Here is a 26,016-nt window from a genome sequence, read left to right on the forward strand (position 1 = left end):
TGGTTAACATACAACTCTATGGTGGCTTCATTGCTTTTAGAGCGAGCGATAAAAACACCATGGAAAGAAATTGAGACTTACCCGGAATCATTAGGGCAAGATTTACTGTCAGACTTGTTAAGGGTACAGATAAAGGCAGGTAGGAAGGTACTTAACATAAACAAATGTGAATATTCAAACAAATGTTGGCTTGTGTCATGCACTACAAAACCTGCGCTAGGAGCACAGAGATAAAAGAATAAAGTTACGTTGAAACCAAGCACACCATTGTTTTTCTTGTGACATTACCAATAAGTTTGATGTGTCACATGGCCCTCTTCCTATTGAAAAAACAAAAGTTGTATCCAAGATGGCCGACTTCTAAATGGCCACCATGGTCACCACCCATCTTGAGGAGTTTGCCCCCTCACATATACTAATGTGCCACAAACAGGACTTTAATATCACCAACCATTCCCATGTTATTACGGTGTATCCATATAAATGGCCTACCCTGTAGTGAAGCCACCAGAACATCCTGTGGAGAAAGGAGATTCTGTCCTGGGTGAAGTTAAATTTGCTGTGTGTGCACAGTGGATTACCTGGAATCTTGCTGCTGTAGGAACATAAAGTCTTTTGAGTGGTCCTCCCCCATTATCACAGTCAGTCTGCTGGTCTGTCCAGTCCCAAAATGCCTCAGGTCACTATGCCAACAATACAGCTGGGGGGCCGGATGGACTCCAAGAGGGAGCATCCAGCGTCATGTTTCATATTTTCTATATTTTAGTCAATATTTAATCAATGCAGGCAAACCCTTTGTACATATTTATACTAAATCACTTTTTCCTGCGTCTGTCGACATGGTGTCTGGCCAAACCAGTCAAGGCTCAGGCTAGCTGTCCCACTCCCATCTCCCCATACCCACACTTCAGACAATGAACAAAGTCCACTGATATCAAAAGAATGGGGTGAGTTCTTTTATGTCAAAAAGGCCCCATGGTTAAATTAATTTTTATTCTGCACTATTTATTTGGTAATAATACATTATCATTATGTTGGATTATTATATTGGAGAAGTGTGCTTTGCTCTGCAAATATTTTGGAGTGTGCGAGAGCTTTAAGTGAAACTGATTTGAGATCCACAATATCTCATGACAGAGATATATATCAGTCGGCTACACTTTGCCTGAAAATTGACAGCCAAAGGATTATTTAATTTATCTTTGCTAATGCTTACTTAAAATACTAAAATATTATTATGTTGTCAATGCAAACAGAGTATTATAAATAAAAATCTGTAACCTTAAAAAAATTTTTTTACATTCCACAATTCCATTCAAAACGTTAATGGATATATTGTGTTTGATGTGAAGATACCAATCAATATTAAAAACTAAATAACATTGATCCATGTCTGCACAGTGTTATATTTTTAGGATTGGCATGCGTTGGGGCCCAAAGTCATTGGGGTTTTTTTTATTTTGCTTTTGCTTTTGCCACGGGTCCCATATCCCTGGTGGCACCCTGCTCCTACCCCAGAGTCCATGGCATTAACTTCCACAATGAATTGTTTGGATTTGTCAGACTGGATGAGAACTGGCACAGATGCAAACAGTCACTTCACACAGTCAAACACTTGCTGTGCTTTGGAGTGGAATGGGACCTTGAGGGAAGTGAGACTCTCACTAATGTTCTTGACCAACGATACAAGTTTGCAAACCCCAAGAAGATTTTCAGCTGTTTGCATGTGGTTGGCTCCGGCCAATCCACCACCTCCTGAGCCTTTAGAGTCTGCCTTTACGTGCCTCCTCTCAATGATAGAGCCTGTGTCTGACTTGATGAACTGAAGTAAATTGTAAGATTCAGTTGACTCCAGATAGTATTAGTGTAGCATTAGCTTACCTGCTTGTCGCTCCGCCCCCCAAGCCTAATTTTGTTTTCCTCAGTGGTTTTGCTAACTTACTTACCCACCTTTCATCTGTCTCCCCACATGTTAGTTTGATGGGAGATTTCAACATTCATATGGTAAATGGCCTGTATTTATATAGCGCTTTACTAGTCCCTAAGGACCCCAAAGCGCTTTACATATCCAGTCATCCACCCATTCACACACTGGTGATGGCAGCTACATTGTAGCCACAGCCACCCTGGGGCCAGAGGCGGGGCTGCCGGACACTGGCGCCACCGGGCCCTCTGACTACCACCAGTAGGCAACGGGTGAAGTGTCTCGCCCAAGGACACAACGACCGAGACTGTCCAAGCCGGGGCTCGAACCGGCAACCTTCCGATTACAAGGTGAACTCCCAACTCTTGAGCCACGATCGCCCCATATAAATAATAATAACCTTCTGCTCACCAGAGACTTTTCCTCCTGTCTTGAGGACTTCGAATTCAGTTTATTGACTTTCCCACTCACTCCAAAGGAGACACCTTGGACTTGATCTGCTGTTCTGGTCTTACTCCCTCTAATCTTTCTGCTTCCCATAACTGACCACTTCCTCCTTTCATTTAACCTCCCTCTCTGCTGCTCTTTAACCAAGCCAACCTATCTCATCTCACTCCACAACATCAAGAACATTGATATGCACATTCTCACTGCCAGTTTGGATAATATTCAGATTCCAGACTTCTATTCTACTCCTGATGATTTGGTGTTATATTTTAATAATTGTTTAGTCATTGTCCTTGATTCTCTGGCTCCTGTAAAAACTCACTCTGTTTCCTTCGCTTCTTCTGCTCCCTGGTTTACCTTTGACCTCCGAGCTCTGAAGGCCAAAGCTGTGCAGCTAGAGCATAGATATAAGAAATCTGGTTTAACTGTTGATGAAGAAATCTATACATGCCATGTACTCCAGTATAAAGACTCCATCAACCAGGCCAAACAAAGCTTCTACTCTGGTATTATCAGTTCTTATGAGGGTAACAACAGGATTCTGTTTTCACTTCTTGACAAACTTCTTAAACCCTCTGATGCTTTACCCCCACACTTCTATTCTTCTGAAACCTGTAACTCCTCGATTCTGTTTTTCCCCTCTCCAGAACCTTTTCTCTATTTTGAGCCGTTTTCCACTTTTCATCTTCATCATATATCTGAGTTTATATGTAAATCAAAGCCATCATGTTATCTTGACCCTATACCTACAGGGCTTGTGATATCCTGCCTCTCTTCCTTACTCCCACTCATCTCTGCTATCATTCACTCATTACTCACCACCGGTATCGTTCCCTCCTTATTCAAGATAGCTTCAGTCACTCCTATACTGAAAAAACCTTCCTTGGATCCTAACAACTTTAACAACCTCCGTCCAATTTCTAATCTACCCTTCATCTCTAAAATACTTGAAAGAATAGTCGGAGCTCAACTTCATTCACACCTGGTTAATAATAACATCTACAAGAGGTTTCAAACTGGCTTTCGCTCATGTCACAGTACAGAAACTGCTTTTCTTAAAGTTACTCATTCCACTCTATTCCCAGTCACCTCTGGTGTACCCCATAGTTCAGTCTTAGGCCATCTTCTCTTCATAACATACATCCTCCCTCTTGGTACCATTTTCCATAAATTTGATCTTCACTCTCACTGTTTTGCTGATGACACTCAGTTATATCTCTCCTGCAGGCCTGATTCCTCCCTCCCACCTTCTTCTCTTACAGAATGCTTATCCCAATTAAAATCCTGGTTCAGCTTAAGCTCAATGAGGATAAAACTGAAATCCTCCTTACTGGCACTAAATCCAACCTACTGAAGGCGAACCATTTCACTCTCACTATCAATAACTCCACAGTTTTCCCTTCACCTCAGGTTAAGAGCCTTGGTGTCATCCCAGACAGTTCACTATCCTTTAAATCTCACATCAGTGATATCCTATTTCCATCTATGCAGCATTAACCTATTTCGTCCTTCTCTTTCCACCCAGTCTGCATCCATTCTTGTTCATAGTCTCATTATCTCCCGCCTTGACTACTGTAACATCTCTTACGTAGTTTCCCCCCAAAATTCATCCAAGCTTCAACTGGTTCAAAACTCCGTTGCCCGCATTATTACCAGAACCCCTCCTACCAGCACATCACCCCTGTTCTCCAGGAACTTCACTGGCTCCCTGTGAAGTTCCAAATAGTGTACAAGCTTCTTCTGCTCACCTTCAAGGCCCCTCATAACCTTGCTGTTAAGTACTACCTCTTCTGCCCGCTCACTTCGATCTTCTTCTTCTATCCCCAAGTTTAAATCTGTTCAAGTCTGCATATATTCACTGTGAACTTATTGTCCATTTGATCTTGTTTTGTACTGTTCTTTGTTTTGTCATTGTCCTACTATGTGTTTTATTTTATTGTTAAGTGTCTTTGGGTGTCTTGAAAGGTGCTTTTAAATAAAATGTATTATTACTATTATTAGTAATATTAGTATAGGCAGGCCACAAAGTCAAGATCAGCTGCTATCCAATTGCTCACAATTGTTGACTTTACAACCCACCTGTGTATCAAAACACAATCTTCTTGTGGCTATAGTAGCCCTGACTGAATTGTTGCTTTTCTTTACTGTTTCTGTAGAGCCCAGGGTCCATCACAGAAGTCACATGACTATGAAGGACCACCCCCTCACCCAACCACATCAAGGGGGAGATTGACGTCACCAATTCTGTGTAGTTCATGGACCTTTGTTTTTTACATCAGTCTCATTTGCGTCTCATTACATCAGCAACATTTTCTGTCATTTAAGAATTAATCTATCATTGCCACTTTTATTTTGCACTGTAGTGTTGTTCTCCCAGGGTCAAATGTGGCACGCACAGTTTAAAAAAATGTTTACTGTAAATGTACTGTCAACTTAAGAAATGTCACTGTGGATATTGTAGCAGCCATTTTAATTAATATATGATTTGTTTTCTTTATGGGTAAAAGTATTTGATATGTGTATTCAATGTAAATTTGATGTGAATACATGTAACACGTGTTAATGTCATATATAAGTCAGTAAGATTGCATGATATCTGATATATGAGGTTATAAAGAGGGATAAAGGGATAAATAATAACTAGTTTAAGACAAGATCATTGGTTGTCATGGTTTCCACGATATTGTCTGTGTTATGTAGGAGTCTTTGGAAATCTGAATTCAGTTCATTTCAGTTTTCCATTTTATTTATATAGCACCAAATCACAACAGTTGCCACAATAATAGAGAGAAATCCCAACAATCAAATGACCCCCTTGACCAAGCACTTGGCATCAGTGGGAATGAAAAACTCCCTTTTAACAGGAAGAAACTTCCAGCAGAACCAGGCTCAGGGAGGGGCGGGGCCATCTGCTGCGACCGGTTGGGGTGAGAGAAGGAAGACAGGATAAAGACATGCTGTGGAAGAGAGATAGAGGTTAATAATAACTAGGGATGGGTACCGGTATCTGGTGCCATTATGGTACCAGTTCTGACATAAACGGTAGTAACTGGACCGAAAAGCAGCGCACATTTTGGTGCTTTATTTCGGTGCTTTTTTTTCCTGAGATGTCATACACTTTGGATTCTAGCCAATCATTTTACGTTTCCGAGGATAGTAGGCGGGCCCAGGTACGTACGTTCTTTTAGAGCAGAGCTACAGATTAAAAATGCCCAAGGTGAACCAATCAAAGTCTGGCTGTACTTCACAGCAAAAGATGCAAACTCAGCAGCAACAAGTGCTTTAAGCTGATACTGTGATACTGTCAAAGGAGGTAACACCTCGAATCTGATGAAACACCTGGCGATGTATAGGGTTCTTTTAAAAGCCGAGAAATGCACCGTATTTGATAGCTTGCTGCGAGACCTCACACCAAGCACATCTACTGTGGGTGTACAAAACAAAATATATAAGAAATGTATATGTTTGATTTAATTATATATCCATGTTGTAATACTGCAAATGTAATATTACTTGTAAATGTTATTTGTGCCAAAACTATATAATAAAGAGAATAAATATGCATGTTGCTTTCACATGTTTCAGTTACCGGTGATGATAATGTACACAGATGGTAAATGGACTGATTCTTATGTAGCGCTTTTCTAACCCAAAGCGTTCTATACAACACGCCGCATTCACCCAATCAAACCCATTCTCACAAGCACTTTCTCTGTACTAACTACATTCACACTCCGATGGATGCGTTGGAGAGCAACTTGGGGTTAGTATCTTACCCAAGGATACTTGACATGCAGACTGGAGGAGCCAGGGATCGAACCACCAACCTTCTGATCAGTAGGTGACCTGCTGTACCTCCTGAGCTACAGCTGTCAGTAATCCGACTACTTTTCCTTTATCTAAGTTTGAGCCGATCTACTCAGTGAAACAAAGATAACAGGCAAGCAGATTTATGTGTATCCACCCAATTTATCATCTTCTAAAGGTATTTTCTGATATCTGTTGATTGCTTAGATGATACATGACTCCCATCTGCTGCACACTGAAGTAACTACAGAGGACCTGTAGAGCCTTTAGTAACTCGAAAACAAGCCTTTGACGTGTGATTTTCTTCTCACAGTAACGCCTCAGCAGCTTCTGTGTCTGTATGTATCCCCTTTAGTTCATATTACCAGAGGGTGGTGATCAGACATCCTTCTGAGTTGGTTCAGGATTTTTGCCTGATCCTGAGACCTTCTGATCAGTTCGAGTTTAGAAAAATGTCCGTCCTGGAGTGACTTTTGTAAAGTCCTGTTTTTACCCAGTGGCTGTAAGCAGCAAAAGCTATTATGGTGAAATGTTCTTAGATTCTGCATGAGGGAAAATGATACCTTGTATGTGAGTCTGACACCTGCCTCAAAAAGTTTACAAATGTCAGATGCAGATATCGATGCTGAAACCCAGAGATGATCACCAGACAGAACAGCAGCTTAGATAACAGCAGTAGTTTTACAAATAACTGGGATGGGCCATTAAAAAAAACAAAACTTTAGCATCCTTCCATGTTTGTTGCACTTAGACAACAGGGAGGGTGTATGTGGCAGGGTGTGGCCCGCGGTGCCGCTGCAGGGTAGGCAAACGCACCTGCAGGGCATCTGCAATCACACCTCGCCGGGTTAAAACACTGAACGGGGTCCTATCATATCGTTGATATGTTGAGCTGGCAGTGGGAGAGCTGCAGCTGTGTCTTTGTAACAGCAACCGTGTGTAAATAAAAGTATGCTGAAAAGCAGTAAACTGTCATCAGGTCTGCTGTAGTTGTTTACAGTATATACAAAAATATTTGTACACGATTGCAAAATGTCAAACCTGTAACCTGCACTGCTGTCATGTGTGTTTGAAAACTGAAAAATTATTCGAGCTTAAGAATCGGAATTTCAGGAGCAGGACCACGCCTCCAAACACACTCCTCCCGGTTCTCATCTATATATGTTCCCCCAGTTCTGCAAGCTGTTCCTTCTTGTTCCTCCCTCCCCTTTTCAATTCTTTAACTGCTTCACTTCTATTTAGTACATGGGGATCTGCCAGGCCCGGGAGCCGTCGCCAGTCCTCAAAGCCTTCCCCAAACCGCAGCTCAATTCATGTCCAAGCTTCACCTTTACCTACTAAAACGCTGTCAAACCTAAAATGAGGACGTGGGCCCAGCGAGTGAATGGCAATTATATTTCATTTATTTATTTATTTCACACATGGTTCAACAATGTTTCATATTCCTACGCACAGATCCTCCTTCCCATTAATATGACACCGCACCCATGGGTGAAAAAGAGCAGGAAGAAGAATAAATTCTTGTTAGCACCTGGCCCCTATCTGCAATCTAATTATTCTTACAAGAGGGCGCCAACAACCCAAAAAACCCTCTAACATGTATCTTTATGGCACAATGCAAACCTAACACATCAGTATAATCACAATATACAGCACTACTACATGGCAATGAAAAATTTCCTTCCACATTTAGCCCTAATTACTTTCATGTTCTTCATATTGATTTATCCTTTTAAGTATGTAACACTTTTAAAACGGTGCATGTTTGTACAACTCTTGAGATTATCTTGAATTCCAGATTCTTAGACCTGTGACTGTTGGACACATTGGCCTTTGTGTGGTCCTTGCAAACTGATGCTTAAAGTCAAACTTCCTTCTACTGTCCCCACTTCCTGAACACAATACAAACAAACTTTGTAACTTAAGACGTAATGTGTTATTTCTTGCCTTGCACATGAATAATAATGTCTGTAATTTCACTAAGTCTTCAAATTTCAACAATTTTGATTTTATAAACAGATTATTTGTTTGTTCTCTATATTTAACATTATGAACCATTCGTACCACTTTCTTCTGTAACAAGTATAGAGGATTTATTTTAGTCGCATATGTATTCCCCCACACCTCAGCACAATAACTGAGATAGGGGAAAATTAGTGAGAAATATAAAATACGCATTGCCTTATAATCTAGTATATCTCTGACATTACCCAGAATATAAATATTTTTAACCATCTTTTTTCTAACATGTTCAATATGAGATTTCCATTTTAATTATCATCCAATACTACCCCCAAAAAACGGAGTTCAGTAACTCTCTCAGTCAAAACTCCATCAATGGACAGAGTTCATCCTCTTTTACCCGATTTCCAGAAATCGGGTAGAATTTCTGGCAAAAACTATAAATTTCGTTTTTGTCAGGTTCAAAGATAATTTGTTTACATTGTGGAGGGGTTGGTGGTGCAGGGTGGAGCAGCAGGGTCAGGGTGTGGTGTCAGGGGAAGCCAGCAAGCGTCATCTAATCGTGCCTTTCAGTAGAGGCCGGGGAGGAAAGAGGAGTTCTGACCAAAGCTGGCAGCAGAGAGCAGAGCGCTGCAAAATGCAAAAGTGAGAAAGTGAAATGACACAGAAGGAAAGTCCTGATAAGCATCTGGGTCATGCTGCATCCTTCGTATCTACAGACGTATATATTATGATTTCAAACTGCCTCTCAGGATGACTATGCCCCCATTTTCCCTTCTATGGTCACACTATCATAATATGTTGGATAGCATTTGTAGAGTGTATTATCATTATTGTAGGATCTTTAAGATATAAATCACCTGTTATCGTGCTATATAAATACATTTAAACTGACCTGAGTGGGCTTAAGCTCAACATCAGCAAAATAAAGGAATTGAGCAGATCGAGGACAAATAGTATTCAAATGAATCATCATGCATGTCTCCCATCGTATACACAGACTTCTTATTGGACAGTCAAGCTGGACACAAACAAGGTGTTGCTTTCAAAACTTTTTTTCAAAAATTTACTGTGAAACTGTGATACTGTGAAAAATTTAAATTTTAAATTTGAGCAACCACAAAATAATTTCACTGGAGGGAATGATTGATTCTGTATTGTCATTAAATTATTCACATTCTTAGGTACAATAAGTGGCTAATTGCAGACAAAGGAAAGAAAGAAAAGAGTAAGTTTCACTAAGTGCCAATGTAACCCTGTTTACATAGCATCTCATGGTTTTACAGTCAAACATAGTGGTGTGCCATGGTGGACGAGTGGCAACACTTCTATGGGCAGAAATCTGTGCCATCAGAAACTGAATTTGAATAAGTTCAATTTGAATTTGAATTGCTCAGATTGAATCTGAATTGTAACTTGAATAAATGCTTTTGAAAACTGAATTTGAATTAGTCTAATTTGAAATTGAATTTATGGTTTGAAAATGATCATCACTAAATTGAAATTGCATTTTATATTTTGAAAATGAATTGATTTGCTTTGAAACTGCATTTTATCCTTTAAAAATTCAGCTCTCGACTAATTTCAGTTTCACTTCTCACCATTCAGTTTCAGTTCTACAATTCAATTTCAGTTCCAAAATTCAGTTTTTTGGAACTTACATCCAGTTCCGGTTCAAGCACAGATTAATAGAACTACGTTTTACTAGCGGACCGAAAGTGTTACTGACGGGAATCTACAGCGTCTTGAGCTGAATTAAGACTTCAGAAGTCATTCGTCATGTCGAATGACCAGCGGATAAACTCTCAGGTTGGTGATAAATGTATTACATGTATAAGAACAAGCGTCATGTTAACAAATGATAGCCGTACAGTAACTGTTATGCTTATTGTAGCTGTTAGCTAAAAACGCTAATTTAGCGTAGTTTGCCCTGAATTCAGCTTTGACAAACAAATATGATCGACTGTTTCTAGTAGAATTCCAAAGTTGTCATCTTGGACCCTCTCAGAGTACCCCCTCTGTATGCTTGCAGAGACCCCTACAGTAGGGAAACATGCAAAACGGTGTCCAAACCTTTGTGTTTTAGCTTTATTTATGTCTTACACAGCATCCCAACTCTTTAGCTAACTTAATAACTTTAGCTAAAGTGAATAGTTAGTCTAATTCATTAGTGCAGCATTACTGGATCACCTCTGTTTGAAGTGATATACAACTATCACTGAAACAGCAAACTTTGTAAATAAGCAAACAACACTTCTCATTCTCTAAACGTTTGGCCACAGCTGTAGATTACACTATCAGTGCTTGTTCACTCTTGACAATAATTACATTTCTAAATTTACTTTGTGCATTTACAGGTAAACAATATCTAATATTTTATCTAAATGACTGCTTTGTCTTTGAAAAGGGTGAAGAGCCTGAGGCCGGTGACAGTCCAGTTCTACTCTAAGTACATCCTTACAGTGGCTCACAGGACAAGGCCACATTACTGTCCTGCCAGAAGAGAAGAGAAACTTCAGAGTCTTCATGCAGTTCAACCACACCTGTCATATTCCGTATGACAGGGGGCTCAAACTCCAGTCCTCGAGGGCCGGTGTCATGCAACTTTTCCATGCCCTCGAGGACTGGAGTTTGAGACCCCTGCCGTATGGTGTTCATGCTGTTTTCTACCCCACAGTTACAGCATGTCTGACTGCCTGTTCAGCATATGCAAAAATATATGAGTTTAAGCATGTGATGACTAAGGCCTTCCATTATGGTGTTTGTCATCACATGTCACAGACATCTGGATGATCATTTGGAATAAACTAAAAACTAAAAACTTGTTACTTCATCTTTTATCTTTATTATTATTATTATTATTATTATTATTATTGTTCTTATTTTACACTTTTCATTGTTAGGCATTGGGTTTATTTGTAGTAGTCCTTTCCAACGTCTTTCCCTCTTCCATGTTACAGTGTCAGCTTGTCAGCATCTATTTGGGTTTGGAAGTGGAACAGAAAGTAAAGAAATCCAAAGTGCCATTAAAACCAGGAGAGGTTCTTATATTTCAGAAGAAGGGATTAATTCAAAAGAAATGACCTCAATGCCATATTTTATTTAGGAACCCGAGAGAGCACTTTGCAAAATAACACATTCTTATAATTTCACCCTCAGATGAGCCAAGCTACGACTGTCAGGGAAGGTGATGTAGGTACAGAGCATATGAGAGTGGTTAAGTTAATGTCTCTTGTCTAGATGAAGGCACAAGAGGGATGGATGGCAAGGCGTAGAGATTCAGTATCTTCAGTCTTCAGTGGACACTCCATTTCTGGCACAAAACACCTGTAAAAGATGGTCAATTTAGGAGGTGACCCGACAACTTCAGCCTGTCAAACATAGTAATGGAGCAGTATGCTTTAAAAAAAAAAAAAATCTAATTAAGCATTCACTCAGTACCCTAAGAATTATTATGGTAGTTAAACAAAGTGATATAGTTGTATATCATATTATATCACTTCAAACAGAGGTGATCCAGTAATGCTGCACTAATGAATTAGACTAACTATTCACTTTAGCTAAAGTTATTAAGTTAGCTAAAGAGTTGGGATGCTGTGTAAGACATAAATAAAGCTAAAACACAAAGGTTTGGACACCGTTTTGCATGTTTCCCTACTGTAGGGGTCTCTGCAAGCATACAGAGGGGGTACTCTGAGAGGGTACAAGATGACAACTTTGGAATTCTACTAGAAACAGTCGATCATATTTGTTTGTCAAAGCTGAATTCAGGGCAAACTACGCTAAATTAGCGTTTTTAGCTAACAGCTACAATAAGCATAAAAGTTACCTTACGGCTATCATTTGTTAACATGACGCTTGTTCTTATACATGTAATACATTTATTACCAACCTGAGAGTTTATCCGCTGGTCATTCGACATGACGAATGACTTCTGAAGTCTTAATTCAGCTCAAGATGCTGTAGATTCCCGTCGGTAACACTTTCGGTCCGCTAGTAAAACGTAGTTCTATTAATCTGCTCTTGAACCGGAACCGGATGTAAGTTCCAAAAAACTGAATTTTGGAACTGAAATTGAATTGTAGAACTGAAACTGAATGGTGAGAAGTGAAACTGAAATTAGTCGAGAGCTGAATTTTTAAAGGATAAAATGCAGTTTCAAAGCAAATCAATTCATTTTCAAAATATAAAATGCAATTTCAAATTAGACTAATTCAAATTCAGTTTTCAAAAGCATTTATTCCAGTTACAATTCAGATTCAATCTGAGCAATTCAAATTCAAATTGAACTTATTCAAATTCAGTTTCTGATGGCACAGATTTCTGCCCATACACTTCTCATTGCTATTGGCCGCTAGGTTGACAGCTGTCAATCAGCATCACAAAGACCCGCCCACCTGTACCTGTGGGCTGTCTGAGGAGTCCTGCGTGGCAGCCACGAGAAAAGACCATCCTCTGGGTAGGTGAACAAATATATGCTTGTCTTTCAATAATTAATAACGTGAAGTTGAAGTATTCTGTGAGGTTTGTTGTTGTTCTTTAAGAAAACGTCCTGTCCTGTCAGAAAGACTCAAATGTTCCCATATGAAGTAGGCCTACGTCTTTTATCCTCCCAAATAATGCAAGCTGTCAGTCTGCAGCTTAGAAACTGTTTGATAGCATCTTGACAAAGGCTGTTATCCTCTGCTGGTAGCAACGTTTGTTTTGGAGTCATGTAGAGAAGCAGATATAAAAATGTTTTATAAATAGTTAATGTGCTAAATTGAGCTGACCTTTATTCTACAACAGAAACAGGACCAAACGGGAGAGGTAGAGATAGCTCCTTAATTCTCTAAGCTTCTGCTCATCCTGACTGATCGTCCCTGCAGGGCTTACAGCATATTGTAGCCTTCAGTTTGCACTCACTGAAAATCCTTCACACACTTTATGTAGCTTCATTTCCTTTTTGACTTGACTCTCAGTAAGCAGGGTGATTATTTTAAGGTCACCCATTGTTTCTGGACTTTTTGAAGCCGCACCATTGGTGGGTTTTTGTTTTCTTTCCTGACATCAGTCATGTTAGCTCTAAAGTGAACATATTTTAGACCACAGGGTGAAGTGTTAAGACATGCTAGCAAGCTTTGTAATTGCAGTCACAATCAACACACACAGACACACACAGGAAAGGTCCAATTTATTCATTCAAATGAGCAAAGTTGAGTCTCGCAGGCTCTAATCGGCTACAGTTGGCTGTGTAGCAACTGTAACACACACACACACACACACACACACACACACACACACACACACACACACACACACACACACACACACACACACACACACACACAAAGAGTACAGAACATGTTTTTCACAAAGATTTATTTCACACAAAACAAATCCCAAAACTATCCACAGCTGAGATGTGACTGATTGCTTACTTGGTATATGAAGGTGACATCCAGGAAGGGTGAGAGTCTGCACGGTGGGAAGTTGGGGGGCGGGGTCAAGGCACCGGAGGGTGGGCAGGCAGGTGAAGCGGTGAGCAGTAATGTTAAAGCCCTGAGGCCTGTGTTTATTGAGGGGCGTGTCCAGATGAAGCCCATGTCGAGGCTGCTTATTGGTCTTATCTTTATCACGTGATAAAAGATAAACAAGGCCCCGTTTCCTTGAAATGACATCACTGTCTCGTTATGGGATTCAAGCTGTCACAAACACATGGGAATGAGTTTTTGGCATGAACTGGATCTGAGGTGATTCTGAGGATCATCACGAGCTTGCACGGAGATTTTAAGCACATGAAGCTTGCATGGAGAATCTCAAAAAACATCAGCAGTTAGGGAGCATTTTGATATGCTGGTGCCCAATAATAACATAAGTCTTGAATCAATCTCAGGTTGAGATTGAAGCAATCCAGCACATAACAGCAGGGTGCAAGATGCTAGCAGGCAGGGCATACATGGAACGCCATAACCAAGTGGCCGGCATAGTGTACAGGAACATCTGTGCCGAGTAGGGCAGCTCCAGGAGGTCGATAGATTAAAGTACAATAAAAGGATTTCAGGGAACAGCCCGTAATCATCTGTAACTCAGATCATACATTTGATCAGCCTTCATTTGAATCTGTCCTGGTACGCAGCAAGTCATCCACCACGACCTGAAATCACAGTTCTTGTAGTGGTACTTGTCTGGCTGCATTGTGCCAAGTGGAAGTGGGCTTGTGGTGCGGGGCTGATTTTCAGGTCTTGTAACCTTAAATCCGGTGAGAGGAACTCCTGATGCTTCAGCATACCGAGACATTTTGGGCAATGTCACATTTCCAACTTTTTGGGAACAATTTGGGAATGACATGGACGAGCAAGTTTGGTCTGAACAGGTTCCTGACATGAACCCAACAGAACACACGCAGATGAATTCGAGCTGAGACTGTGAGCCAGCATCAGTGTCTGACCTCACAGATGTGCTTCTGAATAATGGTCAGACATCCCAATTAAAACCTTTGTGGAAGCCTCCCTAGAAGAGTTTAAGCTGTTATACCTGCAAAGAGTTGGACGATGTTATATTAAACCCCGTGGATTCAGAATGGGACGACACTCAAGTTCATATGCTTGTGAAGGCAGACGAATAGTTTTGGCAACACTGTATGTGGAATTACCCAGTTCATGATGTATTTACATGTGCATTGATAAATCAGTAACACAGAGCTCTGCACCCATGAACAGTGTGATTCTTGTTTAAAGGCATAAACATTTCAGCACTTATATCTATTTCTTATCTAGATAACACACAAAAAAACGAATCTGAATTTTATGAAGCGAGAAAAGAACCCACAACAGAAGCAGTCTGGTGTGGATCCAGTGCATTACTCAAGGAGAACGATGTGTTCTGTGTGATTTCTAACATTTCCTATAAATAAAAAGTTCAGACTTTTCAGTTAATAGAGTCTAAACCACACAGCAGCCCTGCCTGTGGTTGGCAAGCAGATGGTTTACGCAGATTATCAGGCTCATGAGCAGATTAGCTTAGCGCTTCAGTGACAGGTTACTTGATGGACTTGTAGATAAAGCCTCTCTCCGCCTTTCTTTAATTAGAGTGAGACAAAAGTTACAAATGGCTCGTTTAGGATAAGCAGATGACTGTGTCGTAAAGAGTGAACAAGCTGGCAGGTGGCAGTGTGCTGTCAGAGGAATGAATACTGAAATAAAATAGTGATGTCACAGTGTACCGTTGTGTCAGGGTGCTGGAAACAGCTGTTTCATGCTGCTCATTTCAGTCTTCATATTTTTATTCTTCTACTCAGGCAGCTGTGCATGACTCACACTGCAGATGCTTATTCTCTTATATTGAACCGTCAGTTTGAGTTTGTAAATGTGGTTAATGTTGCTGGTGGTCATGTTTATAAGTGATACTGTGAAATAAAGGCATCTGACAGGTTCTCTTTCTTCTCGTCTCCAGTCTCTGTGTTGATCCTGAAGCAGTATGGAGGAGAGTGACCTGCTCCAGGAGAGGCTCCAGGCCATCACTGTAATGCTCCCGTCTACTCTGAGCAGTCACAGACACTTGTGCTACACTTCTAAAGATATCTGCTTATCTATGTGACAATTATTCACACTTTCATTTAGAAGTTTTAGAGCATGATGCAGATGTTACTGAGACATGTACAGTCTGTACCTTTTTTCTTTTTTTACTGTACTCTAAAATAAAACATGTAACTTACAAATAATTATTATTATTTAAATAAGTAACAAATTAAATCTTTCTGGCTTTTGACTCTAAAAAATGTAAATTAGTACTTTTGTCATTTGTTTATGACCTTTTTCTGTCCTTTAACATTCACTTAACTTTGGAACATTTAAAACTTAAATGAAACAGTTTAAACTACTCTGAGGATTAGTTTGCTTTTGTAGCCAAGTACAGGACAGGGTAGGGGAAGTTAAAGTAGGATGGAGAGAATGGGCCAATAGCTCGACTCGCAGGAGGGTCATGGTGAGTGGCGTGCAGAAGAATGAGTGGAGCCACAGGTAAAGTTGCTTTGAATTGTACTGAATTATATAGCAACAATTAAACAGCACTTCATAAACAGGAATGAAACATTAAATAAGATACAACAACAGCAATAATAATAGTAACCAGAATCCTATCTGAGCTCAGATATGTCAGTCTTGCCGGCTTAATAGTCAGTGTTCAGTGATTTTGTCCAACCGCTCTGCTGCAATTCTTCGTGAGAGAAGAGCAACCTGCCCTTCTGGGCCAACTCGGAATGGCTGTGGTTCGGTTCAAAGGGAACGGCTCGCCATCTTCCTCGTCAGGAAGAGATCCAGGTTGCACGATCCCCCAAAAAAGCCTAGCCTGTAAACAACAGGGCTATTACTAATTCAACTCACACTCTAATGATATATATGGGCATATGTAAATAATTTAAGTGCTATAACAAATCAAGCACAAAACATTAATTCTAATTTCTAATTACAGTCTATACAGTGCGTCTTAATCATGAATGCAATCTTTAAATCACAATCAGCTTATTTTTCCATCAAGGTGCACATTTCTATCAGAAACCAGAAATAAACCATAAACTATGGTAGATTATCTTTCCCAGTACTGCCCCTTTTACTGAATTACAGGAGCCTTGCTTTGCACTGCATAGCAACGAAGCAATATGTTAATTACACTCAATGTACAAAATAAAATGACCAAAAATATACAAAAGCCCACAGGCTGTAGTTCTACAGTATGTGGTAACGTATCAGCACAGTAAGAATATGCAGAGGCATCTTTACAGTGCCGCTCGAGCATCAAATAAAATAGATTCATAACCTTTAAGATCAAAATTAACTTCATCCCATCATCTTATTTTAGTGCATTTAATATTCAACATGTAATACTAGAACATCATCAGCACACAAGCTGAGTGCTCAGAGTAGCTGAACTCCAAACCCCGTGTGTTCTCCCACAGTGAAAACGTGGTCGGCTCCAGCTACAGCTACGAGCGTTAAGCTAATTAGCTTGTTAATTAGCCTGATTCGCCCAGTCCCAGTTTAACTCACCAGCACGCTTCTAATGTTCAACTCTCAGAAAGGATCTTGTCCACTTCATCCGCACCCGTGCAGATCTACAACATTGAAATTGGGCCATTATATTCCCGGTTAACTTCTTGTTAGCTTGTTAGCTTGAAGGTTAGCTTCTGACTCACGGCAATGGTTCCAAAGTCCAAAATGTTCAAAACAAATCAGGTCCGTTTCTCCAAGGTCCATGCAGATCTCCGGTATGGATATTTGCTCAATTTATCAAGTTTATAGTTATTTTCCAGCAACAAGCTTGGCGGTGAAAATCAGCGACGGTGCACCTCCTCTCTCTCTGTGTCTGAGCACATACAGAGCAGGGGAAGGCAGGGCTTGTTCCTTCCTAACCAGTAGGGGTGTCAAATATACTCTCTGGGGTTTTATTTTTATATTCAGATTATTTATCTTTTATTATTGATTTACTTTAGCTCAACTCAGTGATTAACAGAGTAACGATGAATCACAATTAGCAATAACAATGTTGTAGTGCATTACAGAGTCGTGTAAACTCACTGGGTTACATTTTCAATAGATATTTGACTTATTCTGACAATCCATTGTCAATTGTAAATGTTTCATATATTCACTCATTTAAGCTTTTGCTTTTGATGAAACAGCAGAAGCATCGAATTCAAGAGGACATTAAAAAGAAGAAAGTGAAACTCGATCAAGAGAAATTCAAACTGCAACATCTGAAGGTTGGTTTGAATAAATGATCGGCTATAACAGCAGATAAAGTGTAGAGCAAATCATTTCATTGGATGTGTATTATCAGCATGAACTGCAGAAGTAATCAATTCATTTCAATTCAGTTTTACTGATACAGCGCCAAATCACAACAACAGTCGCCTCAAGGTGCTTTATATTGTAAGGTAGACCCTACAATAATACAACAGAGAAAAACCCAACAATCATATGACCCCCTATGAGCAGCACTTTGATGACAGTGGGAAGGAAAAACTCCATTTTAACAGGAATGTCGCAGCAGATGGCCACGACTGGTTGGGGTGAGGAGAGAAAGGCAGGATAGTCGTCCTACCTGTTTGCAGACCTGCATTTTTACTTCCAGTCCCAATCCACACTAATGATAATTCTGTTCTTCTGTACAGAAAAAGGCTCTGAGAGAGCAGTGGCTGCTGCGAGACTCCAATAATGGAGTCGACTGCACACAGCAGCAGAGCTTTCTGTCTGACCGGGAACACACCAGAGCCCTGCAGCTCAGCATCCACAGGTACAAAATCAGCTCAAACAGAGCTCACAGAGAAGCAAATATCATCACCATAGATTACGCATGGGCATTGTTTGGCCTTGCAGGCCACAGCCTTTTGGTGTCTCTGACATCTAAAGGTGAATGGGAAATTAGAATTCAAATGTAAATAAGTATAATGCAGCTTGTTCCATCTTAGACATCAAACACTCATTGATCATCTCCAGAGAACGGTGTACTGTGTGTTTTGTACGTTTGTGAGAGGTGTGGGTTTGCTAGCTCTGAAAGATGTCAGCACACAAAAAAGATTGATGCAGAATATAGTTTTTAACGAGGTAAATCCTTAAACACAAGGATTACAATTTGAATTGTTGTTAGGAGACTAAACATGGTAAATGGACTGATTCTTATATAGCGCTTTTCTACTCTCCCAGAGTACTCAAAGGGTTCTATACAACATGCCTCATTCACACCCACTCATACAAGCAGTTCTAAACACAAGTGCAAACGACTCTACATTCACACTCCAATGAACGCATCGGAGGGCAACTTGGGGTTAGTACAGTGGGGCAAAAAAGTATTTAGTCAGCCACCGATTGTGCAAGTTCCCCCACCTAAAATGATGACAGAGGTCAGTAATTTGCACCAGAGGTACACTTCAACTGTGAGAGACAGAATGTGAAATAAAAATCCATGAATTCACATGGTAGGATTTGTAAAGAATTTATTCGTAAATCAGGGTGGAAAATAAGTATTTGGTCAATAACAAAAATACAACTCAATACTTTGTAACATAACCTTTGTTGGCAATAACAGAGGTCAAACGTTTACTATAGGTCTTTACCAGGTTTGCACACACAGTAGCTGGTATTTTGGCCCATTCCTCCATGCAGATCTTCTCGAGAGCAGTGATGTTTTGGGGCTGTCGCCGAGCAACACGGACTTTCACCTCCCGCCACAGATTTTCTATGGGGTTGAGGTCTGGAGACTGGCTAGGCCACTCCAGGACTTTCAAATGCTTCTTACGGAGCCACTCCTTTGTTGCCCGGGCGGTGTGTTTTGGATCATTGTCATGTTGGAAGACCCAGCCTCGTTTCATCTTCAAAGTTCTCACTGATGGAAGGAGGTTTTGGCTCAAAATCTCACGATACATGGCCCCATTCATTCTGTCCTTAACACGGATCAGTCGTCCTGTCCCCTTGGCAGAAAAACAGCCCCATAGCATGATGTTTCCACCCCCATGCTTCACAGTAGGTATGGTGTTCTTGGGATGCAACTCAGTATCCTTCTTCCTCCAAACACGACGAGTTGAGTTTATACCAAAAAGTTCTACTTTGGTTTCATCTGACCACATGACATTCTCCCAATCCTCTGCTGTATCATCCATGTGCTCTCTGGCAAACTTCAGACGGGCCTGGACATGCACTGGCTTCAGCAGCGGAACACGTCTGGCACTGCGGGATTTGATTCCCTGCCGTTGTAGTGTGTTACTGATGGTGACCTTTGTTACTTTGGTCCCAGCTCTCTGCAGGTCATTCACCAGGTCCCCCCGTGTGGTTCTGGGATCTTTGCTCACCGTTCTCATGATCATTTTGACCCCACGGGATGAGATCTTGCGTGGAGCCCCAGATCGAGGGAGATTATCAGTGGTCTTGTATGTCTTCCATTTTCTGATGATTGCTCCCACAGTTGATTTTTTCACACCAAGCTGCTTGCCTATTGTAGATTCACTCTTCCCAGTCTGGTGCAGGTCTACAATACTTTTCCTGGTGTCCTTCGAAAGCTCTTTGGTCTTGGCCATGGCGGAGTTTGGAGTCTGACTGTTTGAGGCTGTGGACAGGTGTCTTTTATACAGATGATGAGTTCAAACAGGTGCCATTCATACAGGTAACGAGTGGGGGATAGAAAAGCTTCTTACAGAAGACGTTACAGGTCTGTGAGAGCCAGAGATTTTCCTTGTTTGAGGTGACCAAATACTTATTTTCCACCCTGATTTACCAATAAATTCTTTACAAATCCTACCATGTGGATTCATGGATTTTTTTTTCACATTCTGTCTCTCACAGTTGAAGTGTACCTCTGGTGCAAATTACTGACCTCTGTCATCATTTTAAGTGGGGGAACTTGCACAATCGGTGGCTGACTAAATACTTTTTTGCCCCACTGTATCTTGCCCAAGGATATTTGGCATGCAGACTGGGGAAGCCAAGGATCGAACCACCAACCTTTCAATCAGTAGCTGATCTGCTCTACCACCTGAGCCACATCCATCCCAGCTTGAGGAGTCCAGATCCTCACTCAAACCTGGCAGCTCTGCACTCACCTTCAGGACTGAGGACATGGTGAGAGCCCTCAGGAGGACCAGGGAGAGAAGCTCACCCGGCCCTGACAACATCAGCAGGCGAGTTCTGAGACAGGGCAACTAGGAAGTGTGTTCTGGACTCTATTTCAAAACTCAATTGACAGTCACACCGTCCCCAAAAGAAACAACCCAAAGTCTCTGAATGATCTTCGTCCTGTGGCCCTCACCTCCCTGGTGATGAAGGCCATGGAGAAGATCATAAAACAGCACATCAAGAGCAACTGACCCACTGATGGACCCTCCCCAGTTTGCTTACCGTGCACGCAGAGGCGTCGATGATGCAACAACCTTCATCTTGGACTCCATCCACAAACATCTGGAGCTCCCTGACTCCTCCACCAGACTTCTGTTTGCTGGTTTCTCATCAGCATGCATCACTCTGCAGCCTCGTATCCTGCCCACTAAACTTTCCTTCTGATTTCACCTGGATGATCAGCTAATCCTGTGACCAGAGATGGGCAGTAACGTGTTACTTGTAACGCGTTACTGTAAACTGATTACTTTTTTCGAGTAACGAGTAAAGTAAGGGATTACTATTGCAAAAAAGGTAATTAGATTACTGTTACTTTCCCGTAGGAACGCTGCGTTACTGCGTTACTAAAACCGTGATTTTTTTGCAAGAGTGTCTCGTGACAGTGACGTAAGCAAGCGCGACGTTAGTGACAACAGCTGTGTGCAGATCAACAATGGATCATATATCGAGTGCGGCAGAGAGTATGAGCGTGCAGCGTTTAAAGCGTGGAAGTACTGACCTTACTTTGAGTTTGATTCCATAAAAAGTGACAAAAACATTAGTGTCCGCTGTGCGTGGGAAGAAAACTTCTTTTTACAGCGAAAAAACCCCTAAACGTCCAAGCAAGCACCGAGTAGCTACGACGTAATGGGAAATTCACAGATCCTTCCACTGACAGCTGCAGCACACCTGCACCAGGGTAAACCTCCGCCTACCCCACTCCTGCTTTACAGGTGGAAATAGAGCAAAAGGACCGCTGAGTCTTTGACTTTATTTATTTCCTGCTGTGTTTTACTTGCATCTATTTGAAAGACTGAGTGTAAACACAAAAAATATTTTATTTTATGTGCTGGAATGTGCAGAAAATAGGTTTAAATGTTAAACTAATTTCTTCCAGTCAGATAATGTTGCATATAATTTAATTTTTGCTTGATGCATGAAGTTAAAAGATTAAAACTAATAAAACAAGTTTTAAAAAGAGACTTTTCCATTTGATTACATTTTGTATGATGGATTATGCAGAAAAAGTAGAATTGGGCTGAAAGATCTATCACTTTATCACCTATTTAGGGGATAAATCATGTTTTAAAAAGTAACTAAGTAACTAAGTAACTAAAGACTTTTGAAAATAAGTAATCAGTAAAGTAACGGGATTACTTTTTTGGGGAAGTAATCAGTAATTAGTTACTGATTACTTTTTTAAAGTAACTTGACCAACACTGCCTGTGGATATTGGACTTTTTGACCAACAGGACGGGTCAACAACTCTCTTTCCGGTCTCAGCTCCACTGGCTCCCCCCAGGGCTGTGTGCTCTCCCCCCTGCTCTTCATCCTCTACACTGATGACTGCAGATCCACACAGATCTATCACCTGGTTCAAGGTTCAAGGTTCTTTATTTGTCACATGCATAGTTATACAAGTATAACACACAGTGAAATGTAGCCTGACACGCTCCTCGACATGTGCAAAAATTGGGGGGGGGGGGTGTAGAGGAAGAACATTATATATATATATATATACACTGGGTGAATGTGCAGTAGTAGCAGCAAGCAGGTGAATTCTGTACATTAATATGAATAGACATCTGACTATTTTACAGGATAGACAATATAAACACATTTAAAGTTAAAGGAATTGAAATGTACATTGTGCCTTGGTTTAGTGTCTGGAAGAGTCCTGTCTCAGTCAATTATAGATGATGTGAGAGGGCGGGTGTGTGTGTTTAGGGCCCGGATGGCTTGGGGATAGAAGCTCCTCTTGAGTCTCTCTGTCCTTGCCCGGAAGATGCGGAACCTTCTACCAGATTGCAGAAGTTGGAACAGTTTGTTGCCTGGATGGGACGGGTCCTTCAGTATCTGCGCTGGTGAAATATGCTGACGACACAGTTCTCCTGTCACTGCTGTCAGGCCCTCACAGCACCACGGCCGCTCTGCAGGAGTTTGTAGAGTGGTGTGACAGCTCCAAACTTGAACTGAACGTGAGCAAAGGTGGTGACCTTCTCCAGCAGGCAGAGGGATCTGGCTGCTTCAGTCACCACCACCATCCACGGGAAGCCAGTGGAGGTAGTTGAGGAGTACAAATACCTGCGAACCATCTTTGACAACCTCCTGAGATTCTCTGCCAACACTGAGGAGATTCTCAGGAGGTGCCACCAACAGCTATACCTCCTTTGGAGTCAGCACAGCCATCATGATGACTTTTTACTATGCTTTCCTGGAAAGCATCATGACCTTCTCCATCACCTGCTGGTTCCACTGCCTCAGCCTTCATACAGGAACAGACTGCAGCGCACTGCATCAGTGTGCTCTACAGTCATTGGCCTGTCAACAGGCCCTCAGACAGGCAGCCAAAATCATCAACGACCCCTCTCACATTCTTCACCCCGCGTTTCAATGGCTCCCCTCTGGGCGACGCCTCCGCTGCATTTCCTGCAGGACTGAGAGGAGGAGGAGCGCCACCTTTGTCCCCAAAGCCACCCTGCTTTTTAACTCCAGCCGATGAGACCGTTTCCCACACCAGAAACAGAAACTACTCTACACTCTTTTATACTGCCGACACTTTACTCACTTTTAGTCACTTACAGTTATTTATTCACCTATTCAGTCACTTTAATTTTAAAACTGTGTATATACTGTATATTCTGTGTATTTATTATTTCACTATTATTGTATGTTATCGCCTCTGTCAGTGCACCCCAGGGCAGCTGTGGCTACAGTGTAGCTGCCATCACCGGTGTGTCAATGTGTGTGTGAATGGGTGGATTACTGAATGTAGTGTAAAGTGCCTTGGGGTCCATAGGGACTAAGTATACAAATACAGGCCATTTACCATTTACCATGTTTATGCCCTGTCCTTACCTTCAACGTCATGCTGCTCTGTTGTATCTTAATTGCCCCCTGGAGATAAATAAAGTCTTTCTGATTCTGATTCTGTAACTTTGCATTTTTGAAGCACATGCGAGACAAAGTTGTTAACTTAATCAAGGCAAGAACACTGACTCGCTGACAATTTGTTGCACTTTTGATTCACTGCTGTCACTACTGGAGTCATGTCAAACAAAAAATTCCCCACTCGTCCCTGCGGGCGGTCTATCCATCAAAATTGGGTCCTCTACCAGAGGCCTGGGAGCTTGAGGGTCCTGCGCAGCATCTTAGCTGTTCCTAGGACTGCGCTCTTCTGGACAGAGATCTCCGATGTTGTTTCTGGGATCTGCTGGAGCCACTCGCCTAGTTTGGGGGTCACTGCACCTAGTGCTCTGGGACCACTGTCACCTTAACCCTCCACATCTTCTCCAGCTCTTCTCTGAGCTTCTCATGTTCCTTCTTCCTGAGGGCCAGTCCTTCCATGATAGTTCCTCCTCTTGGGTTTCTGCTGCCTGAGGTATTCACTGAGCATGCGGTTGGTTGGGGACATCTTCACGATGTACTCATGGATATTTGTTGTCTCATCCTGGACTGTGGTGCTGACACTCACCAATCCCCGGCCTCCTTCCTTCTGCTGCTCCATTCTGCAGTCGGTCCTATGCAGAAAAGCAGTGGGGACAGAGCATCTCCTTGGTAGATCCCGCACTTGATGCTGACTTGTGCTATGGGCTTGAAGTTGGCCTCTAGTGTTGTATGCCACATCCCCATTGAGTTCCTGATGAAGGCTCTTAGGGTCCCGTTGATCTTGTACAATTCCATGCATTCCAGGATCCAGCTGTGGGGGCATTGAGTCATAGGCCTTCTTGTAATTCAATTCAATTCAATTTCATTTATTTACACAGCACCAAATCACAACAACAGTTGCCTCAAGGTGCTTTATATTGTAAGGTCGACCCTACAGTAATACATACAGAGAAAAGCCCAACAATCATATGACCCCCTATGAGCAGCACTTTGGTGACAGTGGGAAGGAAAAACTCCCTTTTAACAGGAAGAAACCTCCAGCAGATCCAGGCTCAGGGAGGGGCGGGGCCATCTGCTGTGATTGGTTGGGGTGAGAGAAGGAAGACAGGATAAAGACATGCTGTGGAAGAGAGACAGAGGTTAATAACTTAACTTATTTTATGTATTTTATGACTATTGTTCCTTTTATTAATTGTGTTTTTTGTAAGGTGACCTTGGGTTTCTGAAAGGCGCCCTCAAATAAAATGTATTATTATTATTATTATTATTATTATTATTAATAACAGGTATGATTCAGTGCAGCAGTCGTGTTGTGGAATGAAAATGACCCAAAATGCAGGAAGCTGACTGGTCAAGAGTGTGACGTTTATTTACAAGGTGGGATAGCAGTGAGGCATGACAAATAACTGAAGAAACCAAAACTGGGAGAACTAAATAACAAACCTGAGAGCATACAAAAGGGGTGCGGGGCAGAGAGACGCAGAGACAGGACCGAAACACCATGGAACACAGAGAAATGCAGACGAACACAGACGAGCCACAACGAACACAGACCGACACCCACTAAATATACACACACAAGGGTCACCTGGTCCAGCCCTAACAAAAAGGAAAGTTTGAAGCCTAATCTTGAAAGTAGAGATAGTGTCTGTCTCCTGAATCCAAACTGGAAGCTGGTTCCACAGAAGAGGGGCCTGAAAACTGAAGGCTCTGCCTCCCATTCTACTTTTAAATACTCTAGGAACAACAAGTAGGCCTGCAGAGCGAGAGCGAAGTGCTCTAATAGGCTGATATGGTACTACAAGGTCATTAAGATAAGATGGGGCCTGATTATTTAAGACCTTGTATGTGAGGAGCAGGATTTTGAATTCTGGATTTAACAGGAAGCCAAAACAGGAGAAATCTGCTCTCTCTTTCTAGTCCCTGTCAGGACTCTTGCTGCAGCATTTTGGATTAGCTGAAGGCTTTTCAGGGAGTTTTTAGGACTTCCTGATAATAATGAATTACAGTCGTCCAGCCTGGAAGTAATAAATGCATGAACTAGTTTTTCAGCGTCACTCTGAGACAGGATATTTCTAATTAATCCAGGCAGTGCACAGGTTGGTCAGCCTGGTCTTGCAGTCTCGGCTGACTGCTCGGTCTACC

General features: G+C 41.6%; 1 protein-coding gene across 2 annotated transcripts in view; it reads left to right on the forward strand.

The window, feature by feature from the left end:
• Positions 1-15,598: 15,598 nt before the first annotated feature.
• The window catches only part of palmda (palmdelphin a), a 20,458-nt gene continuing 10,040 nt past the window's right edge, over positions 15,599-26,016 (forward strand). For both annotated transcript variants that reach the window (XM_085378974.1, XM_085378975.1), the window contains exons 1-3: positions 15,599-15,643; positions 17,799-17,879; positions 18,291-18,412. In XM_085378974.1, the coding sequence (XP_085235100.1) occupies positions 15,599-15,643; positions 17,799-17,879; positions 18,291-18,412 (248 nt within the window). The remainder of the gene's footprint in view (positions 15,644-17,798; positions 17,880-18,290; positions 18,413-26,016) is intronic.

The sequence above is a fragment of the Diplotaxodon limnothrissa genome, linkage group LG18 (genome assembly GCF_057381915.1).
Source record: "Diplotaxodon limnothrissa isolate DT_005_m linkage group LG18, D_limnothrissa_male_GT1.1, whole genome shotgun sequence".
In the NCBI taxonomy this organism is placed as follows: Eukaryota; Metazoa; Chordata; class Actinopteri; order Cichliformes; family Cichlidae; genus Diplotaxodon; species Diplotaxodon limnothrissa.